Source organism: Engraulis encrasicolus, chromosome 13 (genome assembly GCF_034702125.1).
Source record: "Engraulis encrasicolus isolate BLACKSEA-1 chromosome 13, IST_EnEncr_1.0, whole genome shotgun sequence".
NCBI lineage: Eukaryota > Metazoa > Chordata > Actinopteri > Clupeiformes > Engraulidae > Engraulis > Engraulis encrasicolus.
This window is the reverse complement of record NC_085869.1, coordinates 29,940,197-29,953,210: the sequence shown is the minus strand read 5'-3', so window position 1 is coordinate 29,953,210 and position 13,014 is coordinate 29,940,197. Positions and strand designations below refer to the sequence as shown.

Sequence of the window (13,014 nt, the reverse complement as noted above, 5' to 3'; positions counted from 1 at the left end):
CCACTCTACAGGAGGATTACAAAGGGGTTAAGGGGAAAGGGTTAAGGGGTGACAAATCAACTCCCCCTTATCCTTTTAGGTTTCAGTAAGTATCGGCTGTTAGTTTTATATTTTTTATTACAGTAGATTACATTTCGTATTCATCCATATAAAACATGTTTTTTTTTGCTATTGATATCCCATTTAAATTTTGCTTCCTACTATCAATACTCGATAAGCAATGAAGGATATATATATACCAATACTGATCACTTCTACCCAGTGGCAGAACAATTGCACACAGGGCCCTAGGGCAAAACACTAACAGGGCCTCCCATACAGTCTGCCAAGGTCATAATAGGGCCCCACCACCCATTCGGCAGGGCCCTGGGCCCAGGGGCAAATGCCCTGCTTGCCCCGTCTATAGCTCCACCCCTGCTTTTCTACCCTTTCCTTGCCATGTTTTGCATACACCTGTCAATGATGGCGGGGGGGATCTCAGACTCTGACTGCCAATAGTTGTTCACATTCTTTCCATTCATCTACTTTCTCCAGTGTTTCACTGCTTCTAATTGGTCCTTCTCCTTGTTGTTGCATCTGTGTGTGTCTGTCTCCTTCCTCCTCTGTCTTTAGTGTCTCTTAGTCGACTCTTATCCGACACCTCTGGGCCTCAGCTAGGCATGACGCCAGATCAACATGTGTTCTGCACACACACACACACACACACACACACACACACACACACACACACACACACACACACACACACACACACACACACACACACACACACACACACACACACACACACACACACACACACACGACCACATACAAACATACACTATAGGCACACTCTCAGTCACAGGCCCAAGCAAGAATGGTCATACACATACAATTTCACACTCAAACACACAGGCATACCTAACTTTCTCTCTCTCTCTCTCTCTCTCTCTCTCTCTCTCTCTCTCTCTCTCTCTCTCTCTCTCTCACACACGCACACACACACACACACACACACACACACACACACACACACACACACACACACACACACACACACACACACACACACACACACACACACACACACCCATGTTGGTCATAGATAGGCCCCTGCAGCTGTCAGCACCTCCCCAACAAACACACCAAAATCCTCCCTCCCTCGGCCCCCTCCCCTCCACTGCCATCCATGAGCCCAGAAGAATGTTCCAGATCGCCTCTAGCCTGGCCGCGCCAAAAACCCCTACAGCAAAGCTTTGCCCCCGGGAGCAAATTCATTTTGCGGCCACTAGGGGCGTCTAGATTTCTAGGCTAGATCGCCTCCATTTTGATTATGGCGCTACGGCTAGATCCCTAGCCAGGGCCAGGCAGGGGGGGGGGTCACTAGGAGAGAAGAGTGCACAGAAATAATTTTTATCATTCGGACTCATCTGACCCCTTCATGTCTTAATATGTATGCCGTAATTCGTAATTATAGATAAGACGTTCCAACAACAGTTTGGAATGTGTGACTTTTTTGATAGCGTCTTTTTCTGTTTTGGCCGGACAGTGTACATTCTACTATGGTAGTGATGGAATGTTTGCCCCCTATGTGAAAATCCCCAACGTGTCGTCCTTGATGTACATGTGTGTGCAACGTAGGTGTGTGTCCTTGTGTGTCTGTCACCCACTCCATCTCTCTCTCTCTCTCTCTCTCTCTCTCTCTCTCTCTCTCTCCATCTCTCTCTCTCTCTCTCTCTCTCTCTCTCTCTCTCTCTCTCTCTCAGGCTCTCTGCTTCTCTGCCTGTCATCTCTGGTGGTTGAGTTGACGATACCTCTGGTGATGCATCAGCGCTAGTTTTCCGTCTTTGCATTGTTCACAACAGCAGGCCTGGATTTAGCCTCAACCCCTTTCTTCTTTAAACAGCGCACATACCATTAGTCTTTTACGCCTCCCAAAACCGCCCTCACATTGAACTATGTCAAAGACGTTTTAAGGGCATGATGAGCCATGGCGAAACCTTGCTAGGTTGTTCACTCATTCATTGATCCCAACCTCCAAACAAAAACCCTAAACGGAGGAGGGTGTAATCTGTGTTGATGGAGGGAAAGTGTATGGAGCAGGAAAATGTGAAGTGTTGGTTGACCTGCCTGCCTGCCTGCCTGCCTGGCAGTGTGGCTATCTGTGGAGACGGATCTGTGGATGATCTGCCATGTTGGATGTTTGTCCAGGAGCATCTGGTGTTGCTGAATGACTGAGCTGTGTCTTCATTTTTGATGATCATCCTCCTCTCTCGCTCCTCTTGTTCTCTGCTGTCCTCTCCCATCTTCCTTTCTATTCTTAAATTTCATCCTCTTGTCATTCTTCATCCTCTTTCTTTCCCTCATTATTTCTTTCTCTCTCCCTTTGGCCCTCTCCCCTGTCTGTTTTCTTCACCTCTCTTTCCGTCTCTCTCAACCTCTTGCTCTCTTTCTTTACCTCCGCTTTCTCTCCCTCCTATACTCTCTCTCTCCCAACCTCTCCCCTTGTCCCTCTCTCATAATCTCTCTCTCTCTTTCGCTCTCTCCCTACTTATCTCGCTTTCTCTCTACCTCTCTATCTCCATCTCTCTCTCTCTCTTTTTCATCTCTCTCACTCTCTCTCTCTTTGTCTCTCTCTCTCTTGCTCTTCATCTCTCTCTCTCTCTCCGCATCCCTCTCTCTATTTCTCTCTCTCCATCTCAATCTCTCTCCCTCTCTCTCTCTCTCTCTCTCTCTCTCTCTCTCTCTCTCTCTCTCATCTACTCTCTCTGTCTCTCTCTCCATCTCTCTCACACACTCTCTCTCTCCCTCTCCATCTCTCTCTGTCTTTCTTCCTCCCTCCCTCCATCTCTCTCTCCTGCTCCCTGTAGCTGTATCTGCGTCTGCGTGCGGAGCAGGAGGGCAGGTCTAGTGGGCGGAGGAGTGATGTCCAGACCTACAGCAGCATTAAGGAGCTGGCCCGACGCTTCTCCCTGACCTTCGGCTGGGACCAGACCAAGTCCCGCGAGTCCCTCGCCATGATACACAGGTACACAGGTACACACATACACATACACACACACACATACACACACACACATACACACACACACACACACATACACACACACACACACATACACACACACACACACACACACACACACACACACACACACACACACACACACACACACACACACACACACACACACACACACACACACACACACACACACAAACACAAACACATACACACACACATACACACACACACAAATGCAATGCACTGAAAGATGTTTCTGGCCATGATGAGCACACCCACACATACACACACGCGAGCACACACACACAACCAGGTCAAGTCAAGTCTAAGTTTCATTTGTGCATGCCTGCGGGTCATGATTGTTGCAAAACAATTGAGTTAATGACCATGAACCACATGTCCTTGGATGAGTGCACATGTCAGCTTTATCCACCCAGGGGTGACCAGTGGTCCATACTCTGTGGTAGCTTACTGATTCAGCTGCCCTTTCAGCCAAATGTAGCACTTACTGAAGTTCTGTTGTGAAGCCGACATGAAAATGAAAGTCTTTCTAAATTTACTGGCGCTCTGTGACATTGCTTATACGTCAGTCAACTTCAACTTCACTTCAAGTTGTTATGTGTGTGTGTGTGTGTGTGTGTGTGTGTGTGTGTGTGTGTGTGTGTGTGTGTGTGTGTGTGTGTGTGTGTGTGTGTGTGTGTGTGTGCGCGCGCACATATGCATGCGTGCGTGCGTGTGTGTGTTCTGCAGGGACGGCATAGACTTTGTCTTCAAGGGTTTCGTGCAGCACTCGGACCGGCCGGTTCCCCTCAACATCACATACCTCACCATCCTCAGCGAGTTCTCCAGCAAGCTGCTCAAGCCAGACAAGAAGACTGTGTACGTACTCTAGTCAAGCCCAGTTTCACAGTGGACATTTGTCATACACACAAAAACACCTCCCCTCACTGGACCATATTCACAGGCACAAGACATCTTTTTAACTTAGAACACACAAAGCAGAACACACTTAGAGCACTCAGGAGACAAAAAAACGTTACTCTGTTTACAGTAATGACACAGGGGCCTAAGCGTTGCGACCATATTGGAATTTGTCCGGGCTTGCTCGGACTTATGGATTTGACCTGTGTCACTCATGGTTGGACAAGATGCACCGTTGACTGATCGAAAGGCACAAGACAAGAAACAACGTCTAGGATGTTTGCATATTCAGTGATGTATACAAGCCAAAAAACTTAACAAAACAAAAAAATCCTGAACGGAATAAGTTTTTTGAAAATATACACATTGGACATAATATGTAAGTGGCCATGAAGTTGGACGTCAAGTACACTTTACTTTACATTTTACTCTACAATGAGTTCTGCTTTTCACATGCTTTCTCTCTCTCTCTCTCTCTCCCCCCCTCTTCCTCTCCGTAGCTTCAGCTACCTGCAGAAGTATGCGGGGGAGCACAGTGTGAGCCACCGTGAGGAGGTGTGGAAGCCCCTGGTGTACTACCGCGCCTCCCTGCAGGCCACGGCCGAGGGGGACGACCACGTCTCCTACATCAGCTGCGACAGCAACCGGCCCTCCGTCTCCTCCATCTCACGCTGCCCCTCCGCACCAAGACCCAGCTCAGATGCTACTGGTATATACACCCCACCACATGGTACAACACTGCCTTGCCAAACAAGAGCGCAGTAACTGCATATCTGGTATGTGCATATTTTGGTCCAACTTTGTCCCGTTTCATAGGAAAATCATGTCGAAAATGCAGTAATCTACAAAAAACGGATGTTACAACGGTTCTTTGGTTTTAAGCAGTTACGTCTTACAAGCTAAAATGCAGTAAGTGATGTGTAATTACTGCACTTGTCATTGAAGCAGTGGTTCAGGAACAGACGGTCATTTTTGTGGTGAAAGGACAGAATGGGGTTTTTTTGTGTGCATAAATGTCCATCCTAAAAAGCATTACATGGAAATGTCACCACCACTTTCCTTACAACATGGTTGTCAGGCAGAAAGGAAAACTTAAAGCCGTTTTTCTCAGGAAACGTAGTTACTGTGTTCTTGTTGGGTACGGCAGCATACACTCCCCACCTCCATATTCACTTATTCGCCACTCGATCACTCCACGCTGCCCCTTCGCACCTCAACCCAGTTTAGGTGCCACTAAATACACCCTGCTATACATAACATACCCACCTCTCCACCTCTGTCTTTTCCATCTCGCGCTGCCCCTCTGCACCACGACCCAGCTCAGATGCCACTGGTATATACGTAACACACTGCTATACATAACATACCCACACATGCACACCTCTCCACCTCCGTCTTCTGCTCCCAAATCCCGCTCAGATGCTACTGGTAAATTCCACACAACTTATTTCCAACTGCATCATCTAGTTTAGATACTGTAATTTAGATGACATAGTATTTGAAATATGATTTAAATATGTGATTGAGCAATTCTAACTGAGCTGTCTCTCGTACCCTTGGGTGGCAGGTGACTTGAAGACCTCAACTCCACTCCCTGTAGACTCCAGACTCAGACCCGGCCAGAGGCCCCCACACAGGTGAGACAGGTGTTCTGCTCATAAGCAGCCAATAAGAAACGTTCATATCAGATTGACAGGCGTTCTACCCATAATCAACCAATCAGTAACCTGTGAGTGTTCCACCTCTCCCAATCCGCAGCTCCATTGAGAGTCAGGAGGCGGAGCCGCTCCCCGCCATCAGTGAAGGGCCACAGACGGCCACAGACAGCATCTCCCAGGCTTCAGCAGATCTGCCCGAGTCCTTCAACGACGAGGTGGATGTGGACACCATATAGGACCTCCAAGCTACCTTGATCATCTGAATACCTCTGGACTGAATGGGCCTGCATAGTATCTGCTGGAAGCCATTGGGTTTTTTGGTATTTAGATGTTTTTTAAAAACTGTAGCAGAGACGGTAGTCTGGGTTCTCTGGGACCTCTATTTCAGATCTGCTGTGAAGAGACAGTGCTTGGTTTCTTTGAGCTGATTAGTGGGTTGTGTGATCTCCGAAGGTCTTGGATCTCTGCAGTGGAAGCTGTCTCATGGCAAATCAAACCACACCACAATCATCACCACCCTCAAACACCACAGAGGAACACCAGGAATGGCTCTTTGTAGAGCTAGCTCTCAATGGTTGACTTTCAAAGGCAGGCGGTTGCAACGATGGAAAAGTTAACAGAAAAGTTTTTTTTTTCTTGCGCACAGTTGAAGCAATTCCACCTTTTTCTTTTTCTCAGCCGAGTTATACATAATAGGAAGGATTCATGAAATGGAAGGGCATCTTGTGTTTTCAGGCCTTCCAAGATATCAATATGTTTTTTGTACTGAATATTCCAGAATGGTGGCAGAGATGGTGCTCTAGAAACATTGTCACTCTAGAATCTTTGGTGCTCTAGAATATTTATTTATACTCCACTGGTCGCAGCTGATTATTATGTACCGTTTTTTTTTTGTAAAATTATCTTATTTATCCTACATGGCTACCCAGATGTAAAGACAATAAGGAACATCATTTAAAAAATTCCTTTTTATATTGTGAAGTGAAAGCCCAACCGGGAAACTCCAACTCCCATTGACATTATGACACTCCACACTCCACAGCACACAAGTGTTCACTGCACACAATGAAATTGCATTTATGCCTTACCCGTGCTAGGGGGCAGCCCTCAATAGCGCCCGAAAGTGAGCAGTGCAGTGGGACGGTACCATGCCCAAGGTACCTCAGTCATGGATGATGGGGGAGAGCACTGGTTAATTACTCCCCCCACCAACCTAGCGGGTCGGGAGTCGAACTGGCAGCCTTTGGGCTACAAGTCTGACGCCCAAACCGCTTACCCATGACTGCCCTATTTTATATTCACCCACCCCACCATTTACTGTATCTGTATAATATTGACGCATTGTGAGGTTCATTTGTAATTTTTTACTTGAGATTTATCCTCTGAGGGGATTTATTTTCTGATCATCAATAAGCCTAGTCTTCTCTTTACAATTTTATGGTTATGGCATGCCGATTTTATTTTAGAATATGCATTTTTGTTTTTCATGCTGTAGGGCACAATGGTTTTAAATATGTTTTCAAAAAGCCTCTTTGGTTATACTGTACTGTACATCACTTCAACACAGTCCTGCTTTAGTTATGTTGGTTTAAGATTTTTGTTGGCTTAAAGTAAATATTGCCATGGCAAACAGGAAACATACCTGGAAATGGCTTGCGTTAACTTTTTTTTGTTTAGTGGTAAGATTTTAAGTAGCTCCAGTCCCAACGACTGTTTTTCTTTTCAGGCTAGAGCAGGGGGTGGGGTGTTGGATGGGGTTGGGGGTTTGTGGGAAGTGTAGTGTGAATAACTTTCATATCTTTTATTCTCTGCACTTCAGTCCTGCTGTCCTGGGTTGGTAGATTGATTTGACGCAGGCCCGCTAAAAATGTGGGGGAACTTGAGGTTGTTGTGTCGGCCCAGGGAGAGGGTGCGCCCTGAATAGAGTCTCCTTTGCATTTTACTATGTTATGAGGGGGTGGCATTTCAGATGAGCTTGTCATAGCCCAGGCCAAGACTGTCAACAGGCTTGATTTGATGCACCAATACACCACATCATAGAGCACACAGGACATGACGAATGCACTCTTTATGACAGAAATATATTTAAGATGTTATTTGGTAACACTTCCAAATAAGGGGCCATAATTAACAGTAAAGTAGCTACAACCTAATACTTAAGTAAGGGTTAATAATCATTACTTAATGCCACATTAGACACATATTAATTGTTATTAATGCATTAGTAAGCAGTTACTTAACTATTAGATAACTATTACCTTGTGTTACAAGTTAATAGCATATTATTATTTAACTAATAGATAAGTAAGGGCACAGTTAATAGTTAAGTAGCTATCAGGTCATACTTAACTAAAGATCAAAATTAACACTTACTTAATACAAAAGCAAGGCATAACTAATGGTTAATTAATACATAAATATTGGGTTTTGGGACCCTTATATTAGAGTTGGCTGAGGATAACTAATGGTTAACTAATAGATAGATATTGGTGTTTGGGACCCTTATATTAGAGTTGGCTGCGGATAACTAATGGTTAATTAATCGATAGATATTGGTGTTTGGGACCCTTATAATAGAGTTGGCTGAGCATACCTAATAGTTAAGTAATTAATCTACTGTGACATCTAGTTTTCACTCGTTCAAATCACTTTAATAGTGGCAACAGGAGCCATTATATAGCAAGGATTGGACGTACACTTCTCAATGATGGTGGGATGATGAGATGTAATTTTTTCATGTACCACTTATTAAATTTAATGGTAAAAACCCTACAATAAATGCAGAACATTATGAAGAGTAATAGTTTTGAAGCAAAACTAAACCATTCCTTTGTGATAATTAGGTTAATGTTTGAGAATATTAGCTCCAAGAAGAGCAGTGCATGATGGGTACGCAATCTATAGACAACAATAATTCGGTATTATTTAATCATTAGATATGCCTTACTTTTGTATTAAGTAAGTGTTAATTAAGGTCCTTAGTTAAGTATGACCTAATAGCTACTTAACTATTAACTGTACCCTTACTTATCTATTAGTTAAATAATGATATGCTATGAACTTGAGACACATGGTAATAGTTATCTAATAGTTAAGTAACTGCTTACTAATGTTTAACATGTGAATTAATAACAATTTATATGTGTCTAATGTGGCATTAAGTAGTGATTATTAACTGTTACTAAAGTATTAGGTTATAGCTAATTTGCTGTTAATTATGTTAATTATAATTATAGATAAGGCCCCTTACCATGTGTCTCAAGTTAATAGCATATAATTATTTAACTAATAGATACGTAAGGGTACAGTTAATAGTTAAGTAGCTATTAGGTCATACTTAACTAAGGACCTTAATTAACACTTACTTAATTCAAAAGTAAGGCATATCTAATGATTAAATAATACCGAATTATTGTTTCTCTATAGATTGCTTACCCATCATGCACTGCTCTTCTTGGAGCTAATATTCTCAAACATTAACCTAATTATCACAAAGGAATGGTTTAGTTTCGCTTCAAAACTATTACTCTTCATAATGTTCTGCATTTATTGTAGGGTTTTTACCGTTAAAACGAATAAGTGGTACATGAAAAAATTACATCACATCACCCCACCATCATTGAGAAGTGTACGTCCAATCCTTGCTATATAATGGCTCCTGTTGCCACTATTACAGTGATTTGAACGAGTGAAAACTTGATGTCACAGTAGATTAAATACTTGACTATTAGGTATGCTCAGCCAACTCTATTATAAGGGTCCCAAACACCAATATCTATCGATTAATTAACCATTAGTTATCCGCAGCCAACTCTAATATAAGGGTCCCAAATATCAATATCTATCTATTAATTAACCATTAGTTATCCTCAACCAACTCTAATATAAGGGTCCCAAAACCCAATATTTATGTATTAATTAACCATTAGTTATGCCTTGCTTTTGTATTAAGTAAGTGTTAATTTTGGTCCTTAGTTAAGTATGACCTGATAGCTACTTAACTATTAACTGTGCCCTTACTTATCTATTAGTTAAATAATAATATGCTATTAACTTGTAACACAAGGTAATAGTTATCTAATAGTTAAGTAACTGCTTACTAATGTTCAACATATGCATTAATAACAATTAATATGTGTCTAATGTGGCATTAAATAATGATTATTAACCCTTACTTAAGTATTAGGTTGTAGCTACTTTACTGTTAATTATGGACCCTTATTTGGAAGTGTTACCTGTTATTTATGTAGCACATGAGAGAGAGAGTGTTGACATTGACCCTCAGTTTGCACTTACCGACACACTACAGCGTTTAAGAACATTGTACTTCATCATTGTCTCGGTCAAATGCTTAGCACACACTCAAAACGAAGGTTATGTATATAACCACGGTTCTATGAGTTCCGGATGACCGCCAGAGGCGGTGCTTTCAGCACTGAATATTCATCTCACGGATGACGCAGGTCGAGAATTAGTATCAACAAAGTCACGTGACCTGGGTGACGTCACCAGTTGACCCCGTGTCAGGGGTTAAGATACTGGTGAACCCAGGAAATGACCTCTTGGCAAATTTTCTCGAACACACTCCGAGTGACTGCCAAGCTCTGGCGGTCATCCGGAACTCATAGAACCGTGGTTATATACATAACCTTCGTTCTATTTCGTTCCGTCTGACCGCCAGAGGCGGTGCTTTCAGCACTGGATGACCAATACCAACAAAGTCATGAGGAGTGCTTACCCGCAGTCAGAGTTATTGTGGCGGGCCTGAAACCACCGCCGTTGCCACAGGATTATGTGGAACAACGTTGAGCCGATAAAATCTTGTAAAAGTGCAGCTGGACGTCCATGACGCTGCGCTGCAAATGTCCGAGAGGGGCACGCCCTTCAGCGATGCCCACGAAGCAGCCATACCTCTAGTAGAGTGTGCCCGAACACCTTGAGGAACCAGAGAGTTACCATGCCTGTAGGCATACAGAATGGCATCCACAATCCATTTGGACAGTCTCTGTTTAGAGAGTGCCAGACCCCTCCTCGGCCCTGTGTGACACAGGAACAGGGCGTCACTTCGGCGAAAATCCGCCGTACGGGATGTGTACTCCCTGAGGGCGCGAACTGGACACAAAAGTCCAGAGCCCCCATCCTGATCCTCCGTAAACGCCGCCAGGCTAAGAGGTCGGTTGACAAAATTAGTGGAGAGGGTCTTTGGCAGAAACGACGGGTTAGGCCACAAGGTGACCCCAGTGTCGCCAGGGTGCCATCGCAGGCAGTCCTCGCTGACCGAGAGTGCATGCAGTTCACTGACACGCCTCGCCGATGTAATGGTCAGAAGGAAGGCGGTCTTCAAGGAGAGCCAGGAGATGTCCGCCGTCGACAGGGGCTCAAACGGTGCGCTGCAAAGGGCCTGTAGCACCAACGACAGGTCCCACGTGGGCACCCGACTCCGTCGAGGGGGCCTCAAACGGAGTGTACCCTTCAAGAAACGTGCCACCAAGGGATGGGACCCCACCGTCCTACCCTCAACACGGGCATGACGGGCAGAAATGGCTGCTGCATAGACCTTAATGGTGGAAGGAGCAAGTCCCCTATCAAAGAGGGACTGGAGAAATGATAAAATGGTAGGCAGGGGGCAGTCCGTAGGCTCTGCTCCCCGAGGCAGACACCAGTCAGAGAACAAATTCCACCTGTTGGCATATAGGGCAGTGGTGGAGGGTGCCCGGGAGTTAGCAATAGTGTCGACCACTGCAGGAGCACAGAGCCCTAGCAGGGGGTCCGGCCCTTGAGCGGCCACACCCAAAGCTGTAGCCGGGCTGGACACGGATGCCAGATCTGGCCCCCCAGCTGTGACAGTAAGTCCGCTCTCACCGGCAGGCACCAGGGTTCTCCGTCCAGGAGCTGGAGTAGTGTGGGAAACCACACCCGACCCGGCCAACGAGGGGCCACCAGCAGCAGCTCGTGGTCTTCCAACGCTACTCTGTGCAGGGTCTGCACGATCAAGGGCAGAGGGGGAAAGGCGTACAGCCGTCGGCACGGCCAAGCATGCGCCAGTGCGTCCTGTCCCAGGGGACTCGGACCCCGGAGGCTGAACCAGAGAGGGCAATGCGTCGACTCCTGGCAGGCAAAGAGGTCGACCTCCGCCCTGCCAAAGCGCTCCCAGATGGTGAGGACCACTGCTGGATGGAGCCTCCAACCCCCCGGATCGGGGCCCTGCCGGGATAGCAGATCCGCCGCCGTGTTGGCCACACCCGGCAAATACATGGCCCGCAGACTCAGCAGATGTCGATGGGCCCACCGTAACAGCCGGTCGGCCACTCTCAAGCACCGGCGGGACTTGGTGCCGCCCTGGTGGTTTATGTAATATACCACTGTAGAGTTGTCGGTCCGTACCAGGACATGTAGACCGCTCAGATGGGGAAGGAAGTGTCGCAGGCCGAGCAACACAGCCTGGAGCTCCAAAACATTGATATGCCACTGTTGCTGCTGTGGGTCCCAGCAGCCCCTGACCGTCCGGCACTGCCAGACCGCACCCCAACCGCCCAGGGAGGCGTCCGTGGTGACGACCTCCCTCCGGGAAGGGACAGCGGCCAGGGGAACACCTCTCAGGAAATACGCCGCCCTCCTCCATGGGCGAAGGAGCCTGTAACAGGCGTGCGTAACCCGCACCAGCCTGTGCCCATGCCGGGCAGGGTGAAGGTGGAGATCGATCACCCACCTCTGAAGTGGACGGAGGTCCAAGAGTCCTAGAGGCACCAGAGAGGAGGCCGCCGCGAGCATACCCAGCAGACGCTGAAACTCCTTCAGGGTGAGGGACCTGCCCAGTCTGAAGTGCCCAAGCAGCTGGCAGATACTGCGGATCCTGGTTTGGGAGGGAGTCGCCCTCAGCGACCTCGAGTCCAGGTGCATGCCCAGGAAGACGGCCTCCTGGCTGGGCATCAGAGAGCTCTTCCGGAAGTTGACCTTGAGCCCTAGGTCCGCAACATGTGCAAGTACCGTGGCGATGTCGGCGCGGGCCTGATCCTCCGACTGGGAACAGATCAGCCAGTCGTCCAGGTAGGGTAGAATACGCAAGCCCTGTGCTTGCAGTGGCGCCAACGCAGCTGCGACACACCTCGTGAATACCCGCGGCGCCAGAGAAATGCCGAAGGGCAGGACATTGAACTCGTAGGCCTGGCCCTCGAAGGCAAACCGGAGGAATTGCCGGTGGTGGGGAGCAATAGGCACATGAAAGTAGGCGTCCTTCAGATCGATGGACGCGAACCAGTCGCCTTCTCGAATGTGGAGCAACACATCCGATGTGCGCAGCATCTTGAATCTCAGTACCCTCAAATAGCGGTTCAGTGATCTCAAGTCCAGGATGGGTCGTAGACCGCCATCCTTTTTTGGTATCAGAAAATAGGTTGAATAAAACCCACCTTGCTGTCTGCTGCCGTT

The 13,014-nt window shown here is 46.7% G+C and overlaps 1 protein-coding gene across 3 annotated transcripts in view; it reads left to right on the top strand.

The window, feature by feature from the left end:
• Positions 1-7,227, top strand: part of si:ch211-269e2.1 (cohesin subunit SA-2) — a 47,351-nt gene extending 40,124 nt beyond the window's left edge. For all 3 annotated transcript variants that reach the window (XM_063213623.1, XM_063213624.1, XM_063213625.1), the window contains 5 exons: positions 2,853-3,010; positions 3,758-3,886; positions 4,429-4,637; positions 5,496-5,565; positions 5,687-7,227. In XM_063213623.1, the coding sequence (XP_063069693.1) occupies positions 2,853-3,010; positions 3,758-3,886; positions 4,429-4,637; positions 5,496-5,565; positions 5,687-5,822 (702 nt within the window). In that variant the 3' untranslated portion in view covers positions 5,823-7,227. The remainder of the gene's footprint in view (positions 1-2,852; positions 3,011-3,757; positions 3,887-4,428; positions 4,638-5,495; positions 5,566-5,686) is intronic.
• The last annotated feature ends 5,787 nt before the right edge of the window (positions 7,228-13,014 follow it).